The sequence below is a fragment of the Heterodontus francisci genome, chromosome 45, assembly GCF_036365525.1.
Source record: "Heterodontus francisci isolate sHetFra1 chromosome 45, sHetFra1.hap1, whole genome shotgun sequence".
Classification (NCBI taxonomy): domain Eukaryota; kingdom Metazoa; phylum Chordata; class Chondrichthyes; order Heterodontiformes; family Heterodontidae; genus Heterodontus; species Heterodontus francisci.
In genome coordinates, this window is record NC_090415.1 from 15,294,608 (window position 1) to 15,320,979 (window position 26,372).

General features: G+C 42.2%; 1 protein-coding gene across 1 annotated transcript in view; it reads right to left on the reverse strand.

The window, feature by feature from the left end:
* Positions 1 to 5,217: 5,217 nt before the first annotated feature.
* LOC137356424 (Fc receptor-like protein 5) overlaps positions 5,218 to 26,372 on the reverse strand; it is a 36,491-nt gene continuing 15,336 nt past the window's right edge. Inside the window, exons 7-15 of the mRNA XM_068022315.1 lie at positions 23,646 to 23,933; positions 20,107 to 20,409; positions 17,684 to 17,785; positions 17,183 to 17,213; positions 16,322 to 16,413; positions 12,251 to 12,307; positions 10,950 to 11,012; positions 10,038 to 10,069; positions 5,218 to 8,836 (exon numbers count right to left, since the gene is read on the reverse strand). Of these exons, the coding sequence (XP_067878416.1) occupies positions 8,717 to 8,836; positions 10,038 to 10,069; positions 10,950 to 11,012; positions 12,251 to 12,307; positions 16,322 to 16,413; positions 17,183 to 17,213; positions 17,684 to 17,785; positions 20,107 to 20,409; positions 23,646 to 23,933 (1,088 nt within the window). The 3' untranslated portion in view covers positions 5,218 to 8,716. The remainder of the gene's footprint in view (positions 8,837 to 10,037; positions 10,070 to 10,949; positions 11,013 to 12,250; positions 12,308 to 16,321; positions 16,414 to 17,182; positions 17,214 to 17,683; positions 17,786 to 20,106; positions 20,410 to 23,645; positions 23,934 to 26,372) is intronic.

Below are 26,372 nucleotides of genomic sequence, written 5' to 3' on the forward strand. Positions count from 1 at the left end.
ATGTCCCTGGACAATACCTCAGTGTTTCACAAAAGGGCGATCTGAGTCACAAATCGTTGAAGCCTAAGCCATACTTATCTGGAGTATCTGCTTCAGGCACCCAATCGAATCCCACTATGCCGCATAATCCACCTCACAGTTAATGCCCCTATATCAGAACCAATAACCTAAATACAATTTAAAATACTCCAAAGAAATTTACCCTCTCAACGCAGACGTACAGTGTGGAAATATCTCACGCTCGCTTAGCTGACTATTGTTCAGAAAATGTACATTGCAAGATGTTGTTGTGGTACTATGACATTCTATTCACCAAGTGTCGGTTGTATAAATTGATTAACGCTATCGGTGAGACCATGGGCTGATATCTTAGCCAGTCACAACACTGGGAGATCTTGGTAGTGACATCTTTGTCTCTCATATATGAGGTATATTTTCACCGACTTGTTGGCGCAAGCCTATGATTGATGCCAGAACTGTCTTATTGGCACAGGTCTATGTTTCTTACCAAAACTGCCTTATTGGTTCTTGCATGTCATAGAATCATGCAAAGTATACCGCAAAGAAAGAGGTCACTTGGCCCATCATGTCTGCGCCCACTGAAAAACGAGCCACCGAGCATAATACCACCTTCCAGCATCTGGCCCGTAGCCCTGCAGTTTATGGCACTTGAGGTGCATATTTGGGCACCTTACACATGGCTCTACTACCCTTTCGGGCAATGTGCTCCAGACCCCTACCACCCTCTGGGTAAAAAAAGAACAAAATCCTCATTTCCCCTCTAATCTTTCTACCAATCTCTTTAAATCCATGCCCCCCGAGTCACTCACCTCTCTGCTAAGGTAAATAGGCCCTTCACATCCACTCTACGCAGGCCCCTCACAATTTTATACATTTCAATCAAATCTCCCCTCATTAATCTCTGTTCCAAGAAGAACAGCCCCTGCCCATCCAATCTTTCCTCATAGCTGAATTTCTCCTCCCCTGGCAACATACTGTTAATCTCCTCTGTACCCTGTCTAGTGCAATCACATCTTTCTTTAATAACGTGACTAGCGCTGCACACAGTACTCAAGTTGTGATTTAGATAATGTTTGACAAAGTCCCAGCATAACCTCCCTGTTCTTTCATAGTATTCCTCGGCTAATAAAGAAAAGGATTCCACATGATTTCTTAACCACCTGTCCTGCTACCTTCACAAATCTGTGGACATTTGCTCCACGGCCCTCACTTACTCTACACCTTCCAATATCCTGCTATTAGTCATGTATCCCTTTGCCTCGTTTGAGCTCCCCAAATGCATCACCTCAGACTTCTCCTGGTCGAATCCCATTTGATACATTTCTGCCACCTGAGTAGCACCGAAACTCTCTTATTGTTTCAGATATGATTAGCTCCGAGAGTATCCTAGATATACAACCCTGTGACTAATATCTATCCTGTTGGACTGCCCTGTAATTACTACCTGCACCACGCTCTTTTTGATTGTTGCTGACATCTTGCTATTGACAAATGGTTACGAATATTAATTAAAACAAATGCTGATAATACTCAGCAGATCTGGCTACATCTGTGGAGAGAGAAACAGAGCTAGTATTTCAGATCGATGACCCTTTATCCGGACTGGGAAAAGTTAGAAATTGAATAGGATTAAGTAGGTCAAATGCGCAAATGTGGAAAATAGCAAAACGGAAGGTTTGTGATAATCTGGATGATGGGAGACATTAAATGACGAAGGAGTTGCTGGGGCCGAGCAAAAACGAGTTACCATGGGACAAGTAAGCAGACAGAAGATGTGTCCAGAGGAGCAATAAATGACAGAATAATGAACAGTTGCCATCCTAAAGCACAATAAAAGAAAACTACATTAAGACAGACACATGCCAAGAAAAGGAAACAAAATGGGGTGGGGGTGAAGAGGCAGATAAAGCGGTCTAGAATTGTTGAACTCGATATTGAGACAATAATGAGTAAAGTGCTTAGTTGAAAGTTGAGGGACTTTTCCTCAAGCTTCTGCACTGCTTCATTGGAACACTGCAGTAGGCCAAGGGCAGAGATTGCAGCATGAAACCAAGTGCAAAATTAAAATAACAAGCCGCTAGAAACTCTGTATAAGCCAGTCATGCTTGTGGACTGAACAAAGGTGCTCCGCAAAGCAGCCACCCAATCTGTGTTTCATTGCCCCAATGTAGTGCAGACTGCACTGTGAGAAAAAAATACAATATTAAATTGAGAGAAAGACATTAAAAACATCGCAGTTTCGCCTTCGACAGTGATGATGGAGGAGGAGAAAGGGCTTGTGGTGCATCAAGGGCTTGTGGGGCGGCACAGTGGCACAGTGGTTAGCACCGCAGCCTCACAGCTCCAGGGACCCGGGTTCGATTCCGGGTACTGCCTGTGTGGAGTTTGCAAGTTCTCCCTGTGTCTGCGTGGGTTTTCTCCGGGTGCTCCAGTTTCCTCCCACAAGCCAAAAAGACTTGCAGGTTGATAGGTAAATTGGCCATTATAAATTGTCACTATTATAGGTAGGTGGTAGGGAAATATAGGGACTGGTGGGGATGTTTGGTAGGAGTGTAGGATTAGTATAAATGGGTGGTTGATGTTCGGCACAGACTCGGTGGGCCGAAGGGCCTGTTTCAGTGCTGTATCTCTAATCTAATCACCTGCGCTTGCATGGAAAGATGCCATGGGAAGGGGAGACTTGTTGGGGGTTATTCAGATGTGGACCGGGGTGTCGCGAAGGATATGGTCCCATTGCAATGCAGAAAGAGGAGGGGAAGGGAAGATGTGTTTGCGAGTGTCATCATCCTGGAGGTGGCGTGAATGTCAGAGGATGATCTGTTGAATATGAAGTCTGGTTGGGGTAGGAGGTGGGGATAAGGGGAAGGCTATCGTCCTTCTGGAAGGGAGAAAAAGGGATATGAGTGCGGGAAGTGGGTCAGATACGGTCGGGGACTCGGTCAACCACGGTGGATGGTGTGGGTGGAATCCTCAGTTGAGGCAAAAAGGGAGACATATCAGAAGCATTGGCGCAAAAAGTTGCATCAGAAGAGATACAACGGAGACGGGGAAACTACACAAAGCACAATGCGAGGAAGTGCAATTGAGTTAGTAGTGGGAGTCAGTAGGCTTATAATGAATATTTGTTTCTAGCCTATCCCCAGATCTGGAGACAGACAAGTCGAGGAAGGGAAGAGTCAGAGATCGGCCATGTGAAGGCGAGTGAAGGGTGGAAATAGAAAGCAAAGTTGATTAAGTTTACCATGTCTGAACGAGAACAGGAAATGACATGAATGCAGCCATCAATGTGTCAGAAAAGAAGAGTTGCCAGAGGGGGTCCGAGTAATACTGGAACATGAAATGTTGTAGATATCCCACAAAAAGGCATGCATTGCTGGCACACATGCGGCTGCACAAGGCAAATTTCTCCCATCTTCTCCCATCATCTGCAAGAGACATTCCCTTTTGTTAATGTCCACCCTCCCCCATTTGACCTACATAACACTACTGCATTTCTAACTTTTTGCAGTACTGATGAAGGGTCATCGACCTGAAAAGTTAACTCTGTTTCTGTTTGCACAGATGCTACCAGGCCTGCTGATTTTTTACAGAATTTTTCTGGTGTATTTGAAACCATGCAGTATTTTTCTTGACTATGCATAGTACCTATGTAGTCAAAATTATGGGGAGGCGGCGACAGAGTGGTAATATCACTGAACTAGTAATCCAAGGACCAGGCTATTGCTCTGGGGGCAGGGGTTCGAATCCCATCGCGGGCGATGGTGAAATTTGAATTTAATTAATGCATTTTGAATTAAAAGCTTGTATAATGGTAACCATGAAATCATTGTCATTGGTTGCAAAAAAAAAAAATCTGGTTCAGTGACGCAGTGGTTAGCACTGCAGCCTCACAGCTCCAGCGACCCGGGTTCAATTCTGGGTACTGCCTGTGTGGAGTTTGCAAGTTCTCCCTTTGTCTGCGTGGGTTTCCTCTGGGTGCTCCGGTTTCCTCCCACATGCCGAAGATTGGTCATTATAAATTGCCCCTAGTATAGGTAGGTGGTAGGGAAATATAGGGACAGTTGGGGATGTGGTAGGGATATGGGATTAGTGTAGGATTAGTATAAGTGGGTGGTTGGTTGTTGGCACAGACTCGGTGGGCCGAAGGGCCTGTTTCAGTGCTGTATCTCTAAACTAATGTCCTTTAGGGAAGGAAACCTGCCGTCCTCACCTGGTGTGGCTTACGTGTGAATCCAAACCCACAGCAATGTGGTTGGCTCTTAAGTGACCTCTGAAATGGACTTTCAAACCACTCAGTCCAAGGGCAATTAGGGATGGGTAACGAATTCTAACCTAACTAGCGACGCCCACATCCCATGAAAGAACAAAAAAAGTATATGTTAATGAAGTGCTCCTGTTATTTTTCTATGGGTGCAGTTTACTGTTGCAGGCCTGTAAGTAGTAGGCATACTGCCCCAGTCTCCTATTTGTACTGGTCTGTGATCACTACCACCGATGTGCAAGACTGTGATTGGTTTATCTGCACTACCATACAGTCATTAGAACCTACACAGTCAACATCCTACATTCTGCAATTAATATAATATCATCCTACTGCTAGAGACTTATGCTACGTACATACACTGTTATACTGGTGCCGACTTTCGTTATTCGTAACTAAATAAGCCTATGGATTCTGATGTGATATTACGATTTATTTATTTAGACGTACAGCACTGAAACAGGCCCTTCGGCCCACAGAGTCTGTGCCGACCAACAACCAGCCATTTATACTAATCCTACATTAATCCCACATTCCCTCTTACAACCCCACCATTCTCCTACCACCTACCTACACTGTGGGCAATTTACAATGGCTAATTTATTTATCAAGTCTTTGGCTGTGGGAGGAAACCGGAGCACCCGGTGGCAATCCACGGGGTCACAGGGAGAATTTGCAAACTCCGCACAAGCAGTACCCAGAACTGAACCAGGTCGTTGGAGTTGGGAGGCTGTGGTGCTAACCACTGCGCCAAGCAATTTCTGTGGATCTCGGTGGTTAGAACCCATCGTGTTTGATGGTACATGACTGTCATTGTTACCTGAAATACTGGGACTTATATGTATGCAAACTATAACTTATATAACGGCATACACTATCTGCAACGGTGCCAATCAGCTTTGATTGTATGAAAAATGTAGAGTCAAACTTCTGAATTTACCACAACATTTCATTATTTATTGAAATATTCGTATCAAAATGCATAAGAGGAACATGGCGTGCAATTAACACAACAGAAATATCAGAACCAAAAATCTTCCCTTTTCAATAACGTTGAAAAATGTACTCATTTTAATCGACACCATGAACATTTAATTACTTGTCGCACTTTGCATTACTCTGAGCTGGAAATCGAAATATAGACTAGAACAAGCTAAGCAAGTTAATCTGTTTACTTAACGCTACAATGTATTTATTGTATATCATAAAATTTCCCATGGTTGAGAGAACTCTGAACAGCAATGTCAAAGTGAAGGTGGTAAGACACACATTTGCTAAGTACAGGCACTCCCTCTACACCAGATGGCCGGTCATTAATTATAAATCTCCCTAATTACAAACACATAAATGGGTTTCCTTGAATGTGAGTGGGTTAACGATGTTGCCACTCCGTCAGGTATAGGCCAATTGCAAAGCAACAATATAAGCTCAGTGTTACACAAGCATGATTATCCCGAATCGTATGGCCTAGTAATCCCCAGTGGTGCACATTTGACGTACATCTGTCAGCCAACACAATATTACCTCGGCAACTTGTATGCAAAGAACAAGCTATGCTTTCTGTTGCCCTTTCACTGTCACTCACTTTCTCACTTCCTCACTGCACCTCTCTTAGTCACTCGCTGATTTTCAGAATGCATGACTTCTTCAAGATGGAAATGTCCTGCCCACATAATCTATGAATAAAGCAATGCCGTGATTTAGACTGTTTTCATTTCCCCCAGTGGATTCTCGCTGGCTGGAAATTCTGGTGGAAACTTTGTGCATGTAAATCTGCAAAACCTCTGTTCTTTCTGTTAGCAACCGACCCGCTTTAAATCCAAAAACCTAGTCAGTACAGCTTCGCTTTCTGATAGTTTGCCAGCGAGAAGTTACAGCAAATACAGATTGGAGATGGGAAGGAGACAATTATGTAAAGTGATCGATTTGTCGATAGTGTATATCCGTCAGACCACTGCTAGCCACAATTAATACCTTCATGGAGTCAGTCTGCTTTACTGTCTGTGAGATTAACCTTTTCTGAGTCATCACTCAATCCTTGCAATTATCCATTTCTCTCAAAGTCAACAACGATGCCTTTCATTCTATGCTTTACAGTACAAATCTACGCTGAATTTTGTGTCAATGACAATTCCAGCCGCTCCATACATATAATAAATTGGCATCCCCTGCAAAGACTGTTTTTTTTTAGATTAAATAATAGTTTTGTCCCAGAGTCACAATTGTGCTGAGCATCACCTTTCACTTATGCATCTTCAAAAGTGACAATAATCATTTTTGGTAAACTTACTGCACTGCCAGTCAATCTTCCTCAAGTCACTTCTTATTTTTCAGGAAAATGGCAATATTGTGCCTTCCTGTCGCCTGTTTCTGTTTTCCTTCTCTCATGCAATCATCAACTTTGTGCGTTGCTAGTATTCAAATTATACAACCTATGTCTGTGCCTTTGTAAGCTGGGTAAACAAACATCCTCGTCCTTCCGGGAAATAATTCATTGGATCAGCGTGCTTATATTTCGACAAATCATGTCGATGAACATTATAACTATAAATCAATACATTATCTCCTGTCTGCAGCATTAATTGAATGTCCGTTAGCTGACGACACTCGCAATAGTAATGTTTACCCATTTGCATTATTCAAGATAACAAGTTATATTTCTAATCAAATTATAAAGGTGTTACCATTTCCCTTTAACTCTTTTAAACAGTAGGGTGGCGCAGTGGTTAATACCGCAGCCTCACAGCTCCAGCGACCGGGGTTCAATTCTGGGTTCTGCCTGTGTGGAGTTTGCAAGTTCTCCCTGTGTCTGCATGGGTTTCCACCGGGTGCTCCGGTTTCCTCCCACATGCCAAAGACTTGCAGGTTGATAGGTAAATTGGCCATTGTAAATTGACCATTATATATTGCCCCTGGTATAGGTGGGGACAGTTGGGGATGTGGTCGGAATATGGCATTAGTGTAGGACTAGTGTAAATGGGTGGTTGATGGTCGGCACAGACTCGGTGGACCGAAGGGCCTGTTTCAGTGCTGTATCTCTAAAACTAAAACTAATAGCAAGGTAAATTGCTTATCCGTAAAAGCTACAGTCTGGTAGTAAATCATCAGGTGTCCTCAACATTCTATTACAAAATACCGCTCTGTCCATTCTTCCTACAATTCACCAAAAATACGACGTGTCCAACATTAATACTGCCTGCCACAGTCTGTGGGGAAGCTGGTGCGCTGCTCTTACGAAGCAGAAAGTGCTAAGAATGGCATTGCTCGTTCCGTGGTGGGAAATGGCCGTCAGACATGTCCGTTATACTCTACTGATGACAAGTCCTGCAGTATTAATGCCAATTACTGTTTAAGAAGATGAGCTTCATAATTGTGGCTGAAATGAATAACGCCACCACAGTCTGTGAGCAACTATAAAGTATCCTCCTACCTCAATCGCTTCGCAAATCATTAGCGCAGCCAACCTGATGTTGTCACCCATGTAATATTTGTGTTTGGACCCAACGTATGAGCAAATTACTCGTAGCGCTCTAGAATAACTGAAAATCAGTTACTGCGCCTGGAATAACTATGGAAGCATTCTCATCTACCACAGCTTCGAACAGAAAACACTCCCTTTCAATTACTTTCGGTGAGGCAAGTCACGCATGATAGATGATAAATGTATCACACTTGACGCCTTTGTTCAAAATCTCAATCTCTCTATCTCTACATTATGTTTTTTTTCCATATATTTGCAATCCTGCACCCTTTTCAACCATTGATACTTCTCTTCCTCTGGTCTCTCCAACAATATCGAACTCCGCTCATTTGTCTCTAGTCCTTCCAACTCATCTACTTCAGTCTTTCATACCTAAGAAGATTCATATTACATGCCAGTCACAATAGTCCCATTCGAAGATGTGGTTGAATCCGCTGGCTTGAAACAGAATGCTCGAAGTATTTCATTGTTCTTCCCATAGTAGAGAACAATGGTCAGACGGGTTAGTCGCATGATTATGTGATTCAGCAGAAGGGCTTTTTTTTTTAATTAGACAAGCATCACCATTGTTGCTCTAATCAGCCAATCAGTGTTCACGACTTCCACGTGGAAAGCTGGGACATTCCGGCTCTGAAAGTTCGCATCAGAGATTTTTTTTTTCTGGGTGCAATTCTCTGTAATGACATGACGCCTTAACAAATTGATAACTGGTTGTAATATTGACTTAAGTAAAGCATTGCCAATAAATATTGTCCGATGTCTAGAATGAATATTCAGACAACATGACACCGGAATGGATTATCCAACAGAGAATTATTGAGTCAGAAATATTCTGCCAGCTTCCGAAAGAGAGTGTCCATCGTCGAATCGGACTTTATCTTTTCACATGAAACTCGACTTAACTGAACTGATCAGCGGCTGAAATTAAACATTTTTTTCCTACTGCTTCTGTGTTATTTCCGTGGAAAGTTTTCGTAGACATTGTCTTGCTCCATTTCCAAGCTATCTTCAGCCATCCCGTGCTTAAGTGTGGCATACATGACGCAATCATCGTTGGGAACATCCTTGCTATCCTGGAATTAAAGAAGGTAGGGGAGAAATCGGTATTGGGCAGCGGCGTTAAAGTAACGAGAGCTAATTAATAGTGAAAACACTGGACAGGAGAGTCTGGAGAGGTGGATGAAGGGTTGACAATTCAATTTTATACGATTTACACTGATCACTTTTACCCACAAGCAACAGGCTGGGCTTACAGTAGTCCATTTATGATTAATCTCTGTGTTTTTCTCATAGTTAAAGAAATTCTAAATAAAATAGAAGGTAACTAGCACACCATGGCTTCAGTGTGTTCAAGACGCGATGTTGGAACGCACCAAGGCCTTCTTTCGACAGCAGTTGCCAAACCTCTACAACCTGGAAGGACAAGGGCAACAGCCCATGAAAACACCGGTACCTGCACAATCCCCTCCGAACAACACATCGCAGTTCATTCACCGTTGCTGATTTAAATTCCTGAAACTCCCCACCTAACTGCACTATGCGTATACTTACACCACATGGGCTGAAGTGCTTCAAGAAGGTGGCTCACCACCAACTACTCATGAGTAGTTCCGAATGGACAATTAATGTTGGCCTTCCCAGCGGCGTTTACATCCAATTGCCGAATGAAAAAAATGAATGACGTCTCCGTTGACGGAATTTTAGCAAACACTTATTCCAAAATTCCCGCGGGGTGATAAAACTACAACAGTCATTACTGCTCTATAGACAAATGGTACCGGAATCTTTACAATAATGGACATGTATGAAATTATTATTGTCTGGCTGAGTTAGCATGAGCAACCAGAATTTGTCATATGATGGCCGAATCATGCCGTGCTTTCTTAATTGCAGTTTGGGCTTAAAACTGGCGTTGGCCAAAACCATCAGTCTGTAATTTTACTTCACATCAAAGCAAATGAAAACTGGGCCACTTCTATTATATGTGTAAGATCCGCAACGCTCATTTTGTGTCCAAAAAAGCAAGCTGAATATGTTCTCCAATGATAGAGAATATTAGACTGCGTTCATGGGTCGTGGGACCATAACGGGTGATAGCAAATGTTCTGCTCATTTTATACACCATACAAATTATTTTTCGAAAATGGGATACTTTTGATTTGTCCCATTACTAAAACTGACGACCAATTTTTTACTATGTCGCGGCCAGTTACAAGTTTACGAGCAATGTCTGTAGTATGCATCAACAGTCTTTTGCCTCGAATTATAACTTACTGGTTTCTCCCCTGAGACATCACCACAGTTACCTGTCAATAAAGCAGACGCATTGTAAAGTTGACAATCTGGGTATGTTGACCAACAAACTTAAATTTATCAAAACTGCTCAGGGTTAATCGTAATCTAAATTGCCCTGGCATTTATCGGTTTTGCACACATTGAATTTTATTCTCCATTGAAGTTGATTGAGAGTAAACTTGGACGCGATGTAAAAGTGACGTTCTGCTAAACCAACTCCTGTTTCTGCCAGGATGAATTAGCCAATTATGGGTGTATAACGCTCTAGTGGAAATCCATTTGCTTATGCCCAATTTGTGAAACACTCGAAATATCCTGATCCTGTTGCTACTGCTGGATCACACATTACATAGATTTGAAAAACTGTGTTAGATCCACATTAACATCTTTTATTCTGCACTAGTATAACGATTCAGTTTTTCGAACAACTAATCTTAAACATAATGTCCCATTGCCTCTATCATAATGATTAACGGTTCTGTAGGTGAAATGACAGTTATAATACCAACACTCCAACATATCCCTCTGCGATTCGCCTTGAGCTCTACATTAATGGCGTTATATAAATGCCCATTGCTTTTCGAATTTCATTTTTGCCGCACATTTCCACATTTCCTGCAGAGTTGAATGTGTTTGAGAGCCGGTTGGATTCCTGTTTTACACTCCGCGATGTTTTATATTCATTAGCCCGAAGTTACTGAGTACTCATCTCGTCACCCTTTATAACTTAACAGTGATTTTATTGTTACCAAAGCAGTTTTATATTAACCATGTTATCTTGAGTTGACTAATACGGTCTTAGCCAGTCACATTTCCAAATGAATAGTTAAATTAAAATCTTGGAACTGAAATAATCGTATTGAAAACTGTCAAATAAATTATATAATTTACCATTGTCTGTTGGATTTCTGACGGTCACCACCGAATAAACTACATTGACTGTCGTTTTGGTATCTGTTAAATTGAAGTAAAAATAATTTAAAAAAAACACCCGTATTAATATGGATGAAAATGAAGATGATAGATATCAGATAAGTAAAAATGGAGATGTCGGGAGAATGGTAGAGAGAGATCGATGCATGCATGCATATATCAATAGATAGATGGATATATAGACAGCTAGACAGACAGTCAACTGGGGAGATAAACAGATAGACAGACAGGCAGATAAACAAAAAGCCAGTATGAGTGACATAAATTAATAGATAGCAATACCGAACTGTCTCAATAACACTGGTATCCATAACTTGGATATGGTGCCCATGATTGAGGCATGTAATTCACATCAGTATCTTCGGGATGATATATTGTTATTCACAGCAGCTGACCCTGAAGGCAAGAAATCTGGGTGGTTGAGCAAAACGTGCGATGTCAGCCACCCATTACCTACTTGGACTAATATCAATTCTATTGACTGCAGTTGAGTAAAACAGATTAGAACAGGGGATATACTGTACTCGCTATTCAAAAGTGCCCAATCTACAATCATGTTCATAGTTAAAAATACCCCATAGATGCCTGTGTTTACATTGGAACAATTATTGCACTTCACATGTAATTAACAGTGAGGTGCGTTTGGAAGTCGTGAAATGTGTATCTCACACGCAAGATCATATGTTTCCCCCCTTCCAATCAATTATAGCAATGTTGAGTATGAAAACTGTTCTGATAGTTAAATTTAGATATAAGTAGCGTGGTTTCGGACTTATTTAAAGAATGTGCCAAGAAAAAAAACATGTGTTTCAAACAACATGTTTGCGACGTGACTGTATTCATCCAGATCACAGGCAGCTTTGATTGCTATGTCTAACAATGAGCAATGTTCACCATATGTGCAAATTATTTGACTTCAACTGCATAGATCGATGACGTTTACTCCATAGTTCTCATTCAGGCTAATATCAATGATCCACAGAGAGGATGCTTAAAATTCAGAAATGGGAATTGTGTCTGTAGACTCTTAGTATACTCGGCCCAAAAGATGGAACTTACAAAGCTACAACAGCGTTTGTTTTTGTTTTTGCCTTTTGAAAATAGGGGGTCTGTGCTGTAGGTACTGCAATGCAACAATCGAGTAAGATCTTTCCCAGATAATTTCCCACAGCACCAAGATAACCGCTACGTTCACAGTAGTTAACAATCCCGATAAGATATACAAATCCCTTCGGCTAAGGCATGCAATGGTTGCTTACCTGTTGTGGGTTCCGTGCCAAGCACTGAACAGTAGGTTGCCTGATCAGATACAGAAGCTGTAAGAAAAAGTAGAAAATTGGCTTTAACGACAGGGTTACACAAGGTAGCATTTTGATACCAGACGTATTTACCATTCATGATAGGTGGAAATTTATTCCTGTCTTTACTGTATTTAAAATGAAGCAACCAATGAGATTAATTAATGCGAGATCTCCACAGTTCCATACCAAGAGGCACAAACCGGCTGCATCTTGGCCAATGAGGGCCAGGACTTCCTGTGTCGAGGTGTTTGATATTAAATGGAATGACGCTGAACAGCGCATTTTAAAAATGCTTTTCATGGATTAAGCATCGCTGGAAATGCCAGCATTTTATATCTATCCCTAATTAATCTTGAGAAGATGGTGATGAGCCGCTTTCTTGAGCTGCTGCAGTACATTTGGCAAAGGTGCACCCACAGTGCTGCTAGGAAGGGAGTTCCAGGTGTTTTTGCTTTTACTCAGCAACAGCAAAAGACAAGCTCTTCAGTTCCAAGTCAGGATGCTGCGTACCTAAGTGGGAAACATTCAGGTTCTGGTGTTTCCATGGTTCAAATGTTCTTGTTCTGCTTTCAAAGCGGCTTGGCGGGTTGTGTCAGTGCATCTTGTATCTGGCAGAAACTGTTGCAACTGTGCATCGGTGATAAAGGGAGTGAATGTTTAATGTGGTGGTTTGGGTGCCTATCACGTGGGCTGCTTTGTCCTGGATGATGTTGAGCTACTTGTGCGTTGTTGGAGCTGCACTTAGAGTATTCCAGCACACCTCATTGCACCGAACAGCTGCAACTTGTACAGAGAGGAATGAAACTAAACTGACCAATCAGCATCAGTCTAGGCACCGGAACAACAGAAAACCCAGCCCTGTCGACCCTGCAAAGTCCTCCTTACTAGCATCAGGACACTTGTGCCAAAATTGGGAAAGCTGTCCATAAACTAGTCAAGCAACAATCTGACACAGACATACTCACTTGCAGACAACATCCCAGACACCACCATCATCATCCCTGGATATGCCCTATCCCAACCGCAGGACAGACCCACCAGAGGTGGCGATGCAGTGATATACATTCGGAACGGAGTTGTCCTGGGAGTTCTCTACATTGACTCTGGACCCCATGAAGTCACATAGTATTAGGCCAAACATGGTGCAGGAAACCTCCTGCTGATTACAAACTGCCACCCCTGCCCCCTTCCTCGCCACTGCCCCGGCTGATGAATCAGTGCTTCTCAAATATTGAACACAAACTGGAAGAAGCACTGAGGGTAACCGGGACCCAAAATGCACTCTGGGCGATGGATTTCAATGTCCATCATCAAGAGTGGCTCGGTAGCACCATGATTGATCGAGCTGGACGAGTCCTAAAGGACACAGCTGCTAGACCGAGTCTGCGACAGGAGTTGAGGAACAAAAAAGAGGGTAAAACCTATTTGACCTCTTCGTCATCAACCTAGCTGTCGCAGATGCATCTGTCTATTACAGCATTGGTAGGACTGACAATGCACAGTCTTTGTGGAGACGAAGTCCCGTTTACACATCGTGGGCTCCCAACATCGAGTTACCTGGCACTACCACCGTGCTAAATGGGACATATTTCAAGCACATCTGGCAACACAAGCTTGTATCCATGAGGCGCTCAAGTCTATGCCTCGAAGTCGATGGGCACTGATAACATTCTGGCAATAGTACTTAAGGCCTGTGCTCCAGAACAAGCCACACCCCTAGGCAAGCTGCTCCAGTGCAGCTACAAAACTGACATCTACATGGCAAAGTGGAAATTTGCCCATGTATGTCCTGTGCATCAAAATCAGGACAACTCCAAGACAGCTGATTATCACCTGATCAGTCTACTCCCGTTCATCAGCAAAAATGTTGGAAGGTGTCGTCGACAGTGCTATCAATCGGTACTTGCTCAGTAATAACCTGCTTACTGACGCTCAGTTTGGATTCTGCCCGGGCCACTCAGCTCCTGACCTCATTACAGCCTTAGTCCAAACATGGACACAAGAACTGCACTCCAAAAGTGAGGCGAGAATAACTGAACTGACAGCAAGGCAGCATTTGATCGGATATGGCATCAAAGAATCAGAGCAAAACTGGAGTATATGAGAATCAAAAGGAAGGGTATAACCCTACATTGGTTGGAATCATACCTAGCACAAAATAAGATGGTTATAGCTGTTGGAGGTCAATCATTTCAGTCCCAGGACATAATTGCAGGAGTTCCTCAAGTTAGTGTCCTACGCCCAGCCATTTTCAGCGGTTTCATCAATGACCTTCCTTCCATTATAAGGTCAGAACTGAGGATATTTGCTGATGATTGAACAATGTTCAGCAGATTTCACGACTCCTCAGATACTGAAGCAGCCCGTGTGTAGATGCAGCAAGGCCTGGACAACATCCAGGCTTGGGCTCAAGAAGTTGAAAGTAACATTCGCGGCACACACTGCCAGACAATGACCATATCAGATGAGAGAGAATCTTACCATCTCCCGTTGACGTTCAGTAGAATTACAATCGTGGAATGCCCGGTAATCAACATTGTGGGAATCATCATGTACCAGAAACTGTATTGGACCAGCGACATACGTCAGAGACTGGGAAATCTGCGGAGAATATTTCACCCGCTATTTCCTCAAAACTTGTGCATTATCTACAAAGCACAAATCAGGAGTGTGATGGAATGCTTGCCTGGATGGGTGAAGCTCCAACACCACTCAAGAAGCGCGTCACCGTCCAGGGCAAAGCAGTGTGCTTGATTGGCACCCCGTCCACCGCCTTCAACACTCACTCCCTCCACCACTGTCACACAGTGGCAGCAATGTATACTGTATCGAAGATGCACTGCAGAAACTCATCAAGGTTCCTAAGATAGGACCTTCCTAACCCATGACCTCTACCACAATAAGGGCAGCAGATGCATGTGAACACCACCACCTGCAAATTCCCCTCCAAGACACAAACGACCCTGGTATGGAACTACATCACCATTCTTTCACTGTCGCTGGATCAAAATCCTGGAACTCCCTACCTAACAGCACTGCTGGTGAAGCCACAGCACATGAACTGCAGGAGCTCATGAAGGCAGCTCACCAGCACCTTATTAAGCTCAATTAGGGACGGGCAATAAATGCTGGCATAGCTAGCGACGCCCACATTCCCCGATTGAATCAAAGAAAACCTGCTGAATTGTGCCTTGTACATGTTGGACAGATTTTGTGGAGTCAATAGGTGATTTAAACGTCACAGAATTCCCAGCCTCTGATCTTCCCTTTATTGCACAATAATTATATGGCTGGTTTGGTTAAGAGCTCATTCTCAACAGGTTAAATGCACAGCTATTGGTCAGTGGTCCACATCCAGCGTCGTGAAAAGTATATATGTAATGGTGGGGTGGAGACAAATAACAAATCCATTAAGAACTCAAGGCATTAGGCGTGATCACTGATTGTCAGAGTTTTTGATTAACACTGTTGGAAGAATACCCAGCTGACCTACACCGCCCATTCAATCCTGACCATGAATGAAACACAAGGTTCAGAAAAGGAAGAGTGTAAGGAAGTGGAAATGAATAAAACTTGCAAAATAGAAAAACCATAAGTGGTAGCTTTTTGCCTTGATATTGGAGAATGAAGCATCACCTACAAAGAATGCAGAACAAAAGTCTACTGTTGCCACACGTGCATTCTTTATATAATAAAACATCATAATGTCTTTACATGATACTACTGCAGTGTGCAAACATGTTCAAAATATTTTCCTTCATGCGCACCACCCAAATAATGCTTAACATCCTGCCATTAAAAACAGAAATCGGAACAACCCGAGTGAATGCTCAATGCACGCAGATAAATAAATCAAATTTCCGTGAGCCATATCCCAACGTCTCTCCCATAACGTCGGTGGAAAATTGAGGCAAGCCATTCAGAAGTAAGCGTTTTTCTCAAGTTTTCACTGAGCCTCCACTGAAATTCCGGGAGGATATCAGCCGAGCATTCTATGACGTTTCTTCGCTTTGATTACTTCTCGCTTACCGTTATTTTGGGCTGATCCTACATCTGCATGCCCGAAATTGATTGCAGATGTTTCTTCTATCGAACTTGGAGATCTATTTCCAGTCGCTCCACTTTACACAAAAATAATGCAGAAAACTCTCAAATACTACTTCAACGAAATTCTATAGAATCATAGAAACTTTCAGCTGCAAGTTTACAGTAGTTAGAAGCCTTGGAAAGAACAATAGTGCTCGGCATGTCTACATTACATAACAAACCTGTAGGTTCGTCAGTCACAAAAGCCTGGTCAATTCCCTTTTACGTTTACTACTATCATCAGCCTCCACCAAATTTCAAGTTGAAAGTCACATGTCCCTCCGTCTCTCTGGGTGAAAAAATAATTCTCAGCATCTCTCTGTTGTATCTTTTATTAACAAAAAAATTAACCTCATGGTTTCCATTATTGACCCACTTGCCAAGGGAACAGTTATTCTCTATTTAATCGGTCAAAATATGGCATTATCTTGAGCACTGATATTAGGCCTCTTCTTAAACTTTTCTATTCAAATCTCTGCTAATAAGTGAACTCATTCATTCCTGGTACGATGCTGGCAAACCCACTCTGAACACTTTCTAAAGCCATTGTACCTTTCCTGAAGTGTGGTACCCAGAACTATCGGCAATACCCCATCTGAGACCAAACCAATGACATACAACCGTCTAGCATATTGATATTTCATTTTATTTGCTATGCCTGATATTCAGATCAATTCGAAAGGAATAGATGGGATACCAGCACTAAAGCGAGATTTATATTGCCATCCAACAGTTTATTTCGCCCCTTCAATATATCCGTGGATGCAGTTACTACTTCCTATTATAAAGATGTTACTTGCTTACCCCAGCTGCTGTGGAATGCGTGAGGAATCGTCTGGATAACATAGGAAGAGGTATATATGTTAGCACGTTATAAAGTAAATATTGAGTGCTGGTTCAGCTTCTTTCCATAATTGACAAAATACACACATTTTAATTAATTTTAATTACTACAGATCTGCAAACGTGTATTGGCGTAAATAATACAACACAGAGAATCTCCGGAGACGTGGCATTACAATTGGGCCATGAAATTGCTATTTCTTATGATAACCATTGAAGTTATAGATTTATCTCCCTCCCAGATGCATAGCTTTACAGAATTGACGAAGGAGAATGATTTCTCCAAACAAACAAGCTCTGCTCCAAACTTTTCATTGCAAAGAACTCTTCGTTCTCCAGTCCACACTAATCGTCCGCCTTCTAATTCATACTGCTACATTTGCAATGCTGAAACTGCACATGAATTAAACTGGATCGTGTTACGTGACTGCAGAGCCAATCACCTTCAAAGCCATTGCTTACCTTGCTTCTTGCTCCGACGTTTGAACCAAATCAATAGAATCAGGGACGCGATTAGAGGAAGTGGAAGAACTAATACTGTGATTGTGGTTGTGTAACTCTCGTCTGAAATCAAATAAGCATATATTATGGAACAACATAGTACCGTTAGGATCATTGACTATTCAGGTCAGTGCAATCTGCGTAAATAAGATGGCATATTAACATCTGGAAAGATCCCCTGCCTCCCCATTTCAGTTTGTCCACCCTGAGAAATTGCTCTGTGGTTTCATTATATTTAGGCACGAATATTTCAATGCTTTCCTTTCTACTCCCCGAACGACAACATCCACAAACGCCAACCAATGCAAAGGTCATTGTCTCATCCTATGTGCTATACATCATTGTGCCTATTTATCTCGCTATCGAACAATGTATCACATTTAACCTTCTGGTAAAGATTGCCACATTTCTGACAAATCTCCAAATATATTGTTTTGCCTTTCTACATTTCAGTCAATTGAATGTGGACTATTTGAGTTCTTCACTTAATTCATCACACAAGTCGTGAAAGTGGTTTTGTTCCATTCTACTAAAAGACCCATTAGTCCTATTTATGTCCTGCTTTCACGGTCTACTTGCAGCCAGGGTTTTCCTGACGCCACCCAGTCTCTGTCTGTCTCTATCTGTCGCTGTCTCTCTCTGTTTCTCTGTCTTTCTCTCTCATTCTTTGTCTCCTTCAGTCTCTTTCTTTCTCTCTCTCTTCATCTCTTTCACTCCATGGCTGTGTGTTGTTTCCCTGTAAAACCTTATTAATCTATGTAAAAATGAAGAGATCATCAAAGGATGCGTGGGTAACATCGAGGCAAAGACAGTGGACTTGCAATAGGGACTATGGAAATGTCAGAGACGTTAAATTGATACTTTACATCTCATCTGCCTTCCTGGTAGAAGAAACAAGAAACGTGCTGGAAGCAATGGGATACCAAGGCTCTGATGAGATTGTGAAACGTAGAGTAAAGAGTATTTCTAAACAAAGAGCACTGGATAATTAATGGAACTAAATACAAAGCATCTCATGGGCCTAGAATTTTAAAAGTGATGACTACAAAGATAGTGGATGCATTGTTCTTGATGTTCTAAAATTTAAGTAGATATGGAAGTTAGATAAGTTAACCAGTTATTCAAGAAAGGAGGGATGAGTAAAACAAGGAAATGTACACCTGTTAATTTGACATCAGTAGTATGAAAACATTTAGTAGTTATTATTGGCGATGTGGTAACAGAGCAAGTAGAAAATCATTACATGATTCGGCAGGATAAACACGGATTTAAGAAATGGAAATCGTGTTTGCCAGAAGTGTTTGCCACAAGGCAAAATAACCTTTGAAGTTCGTACTAGTTTAGTTTAGAGATACAGCACTGAAACAGGCCCTTCGGCCCACCGAGTCTGTGCCGACCATTAACCACCCATTTATACTAATCCCATATTCCTACCACACCCCTACCTGTCCCTATATTTCCGTACCACCTACCTATACTAGGAGCAATTTATAATGGCCAATTTACCTATCAACCTGCAAGTCTTTGGCATGTGGGAGGAAACCGGAGCACCCAGAGAAAACCCACGCAGACACAGGGAGAACTTGCAAACTCCACACAGGCAGTACCCAGAATTGAACCCGGGTCATTGGAGCTGTGAGGCTGTGGTGCTAACCACTGCACCACTGTGCCGCCCCTAGCAGGGTAGATAAGGACCAACGGTACATTTGAATTTTCAAAAAGCATTCGATGAGGTATTGCATAGTAGTTTGTTACACAAAATTAGTGTACGGGGATTGGGAGTAATATATCAGCATGAATTGAGGACTGCTTAGTTAAGACAAAACCAAAGAGTTGGAATAAATGAGTTGGCATGCTGTAAGTAACGGGGTACCACAAGGATACGTGACTGAGCCCCACTGACGTACAATTAATGACTTAGTGAGGAGAAATATATTTCCTCAAAGGGCTATGAATCTTTGGAATTCTCCACTCCACGGACCCCTGGGTTTTTAGAAGTTGGTTATATTTAAGGCAGCTTTGCATCATTTGTGGATACCTAGAAAATCGAAGGATAACCCAATAATGCAGAAAGTTGCAGGTGAGGTAAAAGATTAGCCTTAATCTTGGTGAATAGTTCAGCACGGTTGAATTTCCAAAAGAGCATACTATTTCTTACATTCTGATTCTTTTAGAATTATTATTATTATTATTATTATTTCTGAAGTGCCCTAGGGACCTACAAATGGGTTATTTCAGAATCATTTTCCCGTCACGAAGTTATTTTTTCAACTGAGGTGAAAGGTATTTTTAATAAGGTATAAATCAAGCGAATTCAATCAAGTGTTTGCTTTGTTGAAAACAAAACATACATTAAATCGGATTAAGCACAGAAAATCTGTTACCTGGTGCCGTGAAATCGATAGAATTGCTGGTTGTGTTAAAGACCACTTCATCGGTCAGTCTGTTGGTCGCTACACAGTGATATCGCCCTCGCTGGCCTCTCTGGAATGAATTGATAATGAGCTCACTCCCGTCTGCGTTTAATTGAAATGATTCGCTGGTGTTTTGTAACTCTTGACTGTTTAGGTACCAGCGAAAATACGGTGCAGTGCCTGCCTTTACCAGGCACTGAAGAATCAGATGGTCCCCAGCTGAAACCTCAATTTCATTGGTATTGGAAATGATAAAAGCATCAGCTACAGGAACTGTAAAATCAGGAAGGTTAAAGGATTGGAGCATTAATTCACTGCTAATGTTCAACATTGCAACCATTCTGGGAATTAACCAACAGTAAGGCAGGTAAACAAATTGGACTGGTGCCAAAAAAAACGTAAGCTGCAAATGAAGGCACAAATTTCAGAACATTCCTTGAGTTGATGGCTCAGAAGTTTATAATATACTGGATATCACTGCAAGAACAGGTTTTTGTCCACATGTCAAAGTCTTCGAGGTGACTGTATATCAAACACGGAATAATGCAGTTGGGCAATGTGATGTAGCCTCTTTCGGGCTACTAGCCAAGTCGCTGTTTCATGGTTACATTCCTTAAACCACTAAGCACTCTTGTTCAGAATTCATATGTCACCGATCTTAATTTCAGTTGCAGTGGCCAATGTTCCCTCCCAGGTGCTCTCGTGCACTGCTTGAAGAACAGAGACCTCGAGCTGATGGATGTGGTGGTGTTTGCTGGTCTGACCATCAAAGTCCAACAGCAACAAGGCGAGAGATTGGACCTAAAGCTGTAACCCTGCAGCCGTGATTGGAGCAGAAGCGTGGTGAGGGAGTGGCAATCTTGACTTGAAGAACCAATGAGTGCGGGAGAGATGGAATCTCTAATTCGAAGCACAGTGAATGTTGGAGAGTGTAAAGGGGCTGAGACGGTTATAAGTGAAGGGCCTGTTGATAGCCAGATTTCCAGCCAGGATTCAATGGAGACTCCAGGTTGCTCCTCATTCAGCAGCGCTCAATGGCCAGGAGTCAATCTGGACATGAATGACCCAGAAAGGCCCACGGCAACTGGAGGTTACAAACTCAGTGGGCCACAACCAACATGCCCCGGTGAATATATACATTCTAGAGTGGAGCTGATCAACGGATATCGTCTGAATAAGCACCCAACGCTTTCTAATGGACTAGTTTATGATACAGATAGTGTTATTTATTGCATATATTTCAAGCCGGCGGGACATATTGCAAAGGTGTTCGAAAAGCAGATGGGATCTTGAGATGCATAAATAGAGGCATCGAGTACAAAAGCAAGGAAGACATTCTGATCCTTTAGAAAGTTCTGGTTACACCCCAACTGCGTCAAGTGCTGATTATTACACTTTAGGGAGGAGGTGAGGAGCCCTTGAAGGAATGCTGAGGAGATTTACCAGAATGGTTGCAGCGATGGAGGAATTTAGTTACAAGGTTTATTTGGAATAGTCGGGGTTGTTCTCCTTGGAGCAAAGGAGATTGAAGGAAGATTTGATAGCGGTGTTGATGATTATGACAGCCTTAGAAAAGTTAGACCAGGAAAAAAACTGTCCTCATTAACAAATGCTAGAAAGGCTAAGGGGTAGAGATGGAGGGTGAGTGGCAAAAGATGCATGGGGGAATGTGTGGAAGAACTTTTTTTTTATGTAGCGAGTGGTAATGACCTGGGACTAGCTGCACCTGAGACTGTTGAAGGGAGGTTATGCTGGAACTGTATTACTCATTGGTTCGGCCACAACTTGAGCACAGTGTGCAGTTCTGGTCACATCATTACAAAAAGGATGTAATTGCACTGGACAGCGTGCAGTGGAGATCTATGAGGATTTTGCCAGGACTGGGAAAATGCAGCTTTGGGGAAAGAGTGGATAGGCTGGGCTTGATCTCCTTGGGGCAGTGAAGGCTGAGGGGAGATCTGATTGAAATGCACACAATTTTGAGGGGCCTGGATGGAGTAGAGGTGAAGGGTCTATTCACATTAGAGGAGAGGTCCGTGATGAGGGGATAAAGAGTTAACGTCATTGTTAGAAAAAATAGAGGGTAGATGAGGAAAACACTTTTTCACCAGGGGGTAGTGGGGGTCTGGAATTCATTGCCTGAAGCGGTAGTTGAGGTAATGTGCCTCAACTCATTCAAAAGGAGTCTGGACAGGCACCTCAACTGCCGTACTCTGCAGACTATGGACCAAATGCTGGAAGGTGGGTTTAGAATAGGTGGAGCATTTTTGGGCTGGCAAAGACACTTGGGTCAAGTGGTCTCTTTTTGAGCCTTAAACGTTCGATGATTCTATGATTGTCTAAGAGGAGCAAATAGCCTCGGTGTTAGATCTGTGAGGAGAAGTAGAATGGGACGGCTGATGAGAGGGAGAATGGGACTTGTGAAGAAAGAAGAAAGGCACGTTGAGTGTGTGGCGATAGAGAAAGAATTGGGTCAGATACAAGAGAGGAGGACTGGGACATGACAGTCTATGTGACTTCATAGAAGAGAGTTGGACTAGGACGAGTGAGAATTTGCAGGCGGAATCTTAGTGGACTGGTCTTGGAGGAGAGGGAGAATACGTTAACGTGGAGGAGACCCAATTACTCTTCAACGTGTGGGGCCATGAAGCAATATGGAATGAATGGTACATTGAAATGAGCAGCTCTCTCACAACCTCAGGAGAACTCCATGACTATTAAAATGTAGCTGCCCATTGAAATAAAGTAGTGCTGAGGTGACTCTGTAGCCTGCCCAGTACAAATAAATTTTCGAGGAAACACTGTTTTTGACAATGAGCTAAATATCCGTCTATGGGTGAGTCTCACGCAAAAAAAGGTCGAAATTTGAATGTTACAAGATGGTGGAAAATTTAAGCTATCGAATCAGCTGCTAACCATATAGCAGAATTATCTTCCTTTCCCTTGAATTCAATAGGAGCAAAATCGTGGTGGGGGCGGGGACGTATAACGGGCCATCTCGATATCTCCCGTATCAGCTTCATCCATAGATAAAATTTCAACTTCTAATGCTTAAATCGGGTTTAAAACTGAGTGCTCTATTGCTGCCAATTTTTCAAGAACTTGATGCTAGAATGAGATTATCCAATGAAGAGGTAGAATCTTTGTAACAACTGTCGAGAAATGATGATCTATAATTTACAACAGATAAATAATTACTTCTGGTCTTAAGGAGTGTAGCACTGACTTACTCGTATAACCGCCTTCGATTTGTCACTTGAGCAGCTAGATTAAGTTCTAAAAAATATATATAATTAATTGTTATAGAAAAAAACTGCTTAATGCTGTCATATTGCGTTCCTGTACTTTGCTTCATATTTACATGTTTTATATAAGTGACCTGCCTTCAAACAGGTGGATGCCAATGAAGGTACTACACCTTCTAAGCTTCTGACAGAAGTTTGAATTCCCGAGTGGAGCTGTCATTGCAACATGTTTCGTACGACCACGAGGTACTTGCAGAAACTCACCTATCACTGCAACAGCAACGACTTCGCTCTGCAGGGGAGCTTCTGTCGCCTCATTCTCCACCACACAACCGTAATTTCCTTCCTTGTTTTTTGTCATTTCACCGATTCCGTAAGTAACTCTGGTTAGGTTGGACTTTTCCTGATAGAGTGTCTTATTGGAGAACTTGTAGAAAATGTAAGTAATCGGAGGAGAACCGGCGGAAACTGAGCAGATTAACCGTGCTGTGTCACCCTCCAATATCATTTTCCCAGGGTGGATTGCGAGTTCTGGTTTTGACACTGGGATTTCTATGAATATATCGAATAGCTAGTTAGAATCATAGAATCATAGAAAGTTTAAGGCACAGAAAGAGGCCACTTGGAGCATTGTGTCTGTGCCAGCTGAAAAATGATCCACCTATTCTAATCCCACCTTTCAGCATTTGACCCGTAACCCTGCAGCTTACATCAATTGAGGTGAACATCCAGACTCCTGTTGAATGAGTTGAAGGTCTTTGCCTCAACTACCTTTTCAGTCAGTGAGTTTCAGACCATCACCAACCTCTGGGTGAAAAAGTTTGTTTTCGCATCTCCCCTCCACTTTTTCTAACAATCATATAACATCTATATCCCCTCGTCACTGACATCTCTGCTAAGCTGAATAGACCCTTCACCTCCACTCCATCCAGGTCCCTAAAGAATGTGTTCATTTCAATCTGATCTCCCGTCAAACTTCTCTGTTCCAAGGAGAATGATCCCAGCCTATCCAAGCTTTCCTCATAGCTGCATTTCTGCAGTCCTGGCAACATCCTCGTATACTCCTCTCTGCCTCCTGTCGTGAAATTGCATCCTTTCTGTAATGAGGCGACCAGAAATGCACACAGTGCTTAAGTTGTGACCGAACCAATGAGTTATACAGTTCCAGCATAACCTCCTGGCTCTTGTATTCTATACACCGACTAATAAAGAAAAGGATTCTATATGCCTTCTTAACCACATTATCGACCTATCGTGCTACCTTCAGGGATCTGTGGACGTTACTCCAAGGTCCCTCACTTCCTTTACACGTCTTAGTATGTTCCCATTAATCGTGTATTCCTTTGCCTTGTTCGACCTTCCCAAATGCATCACCTCACACTTCTCCAAATTGAAATCAATTTGCCACTTCTCTGCCCATCTGACTAGACCATCAATATCTTCATTCAGCATGCAGCTATTCCCTTCGCTACCTACCACACGTCTAATCTTTGTTTCGTCCACAAACGTCTTGATTATGTCCCCTACATTTACGTCCATATTGTTAATATACAGTACAAAAAGTAGGAGTCCCAGTATTGAGCCCTGCGGAACACCACTGAAAATATCCCTCCGTCGCTAAAACAACCTTCAATAGTTACCCTTTGTTTCCTACCACTGAGTCAATTTTGTATCCACCTTGCTGCATTCCCTGGATCCCATGGGATTTTATTTTTAACCAGTCTGTCATGTTGGACCTTGTCAAAATGCTTGCGAAAATCCCTGTAGACCACATCAACTGCATTGCCCTCATCCATCTTCCTGGTCACTTTTTCAAAAAGTTCGATCAAGTTCGTCAAACAAAATCTTCCCTCAACAAATCAATGCTGAATATCGTTGCTTAATAGTTTATCCTATCTCTCAGAATATATTCCAATAATTTGCCCACTACTAAGTTCAGACTGATTGGACTGTAATTATTACGTTTATCCTTCACTCCTTTTTTTTAACAGAGGTACAACAATAACAATTCTCCAATCCTCCGGCACCACGCCTGTATCCAATGAGGAGTGGAAAATGATCATCAGACCCTCTTCTATTTCCTCTCTTGCTTCTTTTAACAGCCTAAGATACATTTCATCTGACCCTGGAAATTTATCAACTTTCAAGGTTGCTTGTCCCGTTAATACTTCCTCTCTCCCTATGTTTATTAAATCCAATACTTTACACTCTTCCCCTTAACTACAATATATGCATCGACACCCTCTTCTGTGAAGACAGATGCAAAATATTCATTATGAATCATACCAATACCTTCCACTCCGACACATAGTCCTTTTAGGACTTTTATGGGCCCTGCACTCTCCTTAGTTATCCTCTTATCTTAATATATTGATAAAACATATTTGGGTTGACCTTGGTTTTGTTTCACAATATTCTTTTATGCCCTCTCTTTGCTTTCCTAATCTCCTTTTAGATTTCAGCCCTCCACTTTCTATACTACCCTCGGCTTTCTGTAGTATTGAGTTCTCGGTGTTGGACTATAAGCTTTCCTTTTATGACTTATTTTACTCTGTAGGCTCCTTGACATCCACGGGGCTCTGGATTTGTCCGCCTCACCAGTTTTCCTGGTGGGAACATGTTTGCCCTGAACCCCTTGCATCTCCCCTTTGAATGCCTCCCACTGTTTTGACACAGATTTACCTTCAAGTAGCTCTTTCCAGTACACATTCGCTGAAGCACTCCTCAGGTTAGTAATATTGTCTTTTCCCCAATTGAGAACTCTAATTACTGACCTATCTCTGTCCTTTTACAAAATTGTGTTAACACTGACGTAATTATGATCAATACCACCAAAATACTCTCCCATGGCCACTCCTTCCACCTGCCCAGCTTCATTTCATAAATCTAAGTCTCAAACTGCGCCCTATCTTGTTGGACTTGCTACATACTGGACAAACAATGTTCTCCTAAATGCACCTCAATAATTCTACTCCCTCAATTCCTTTCATG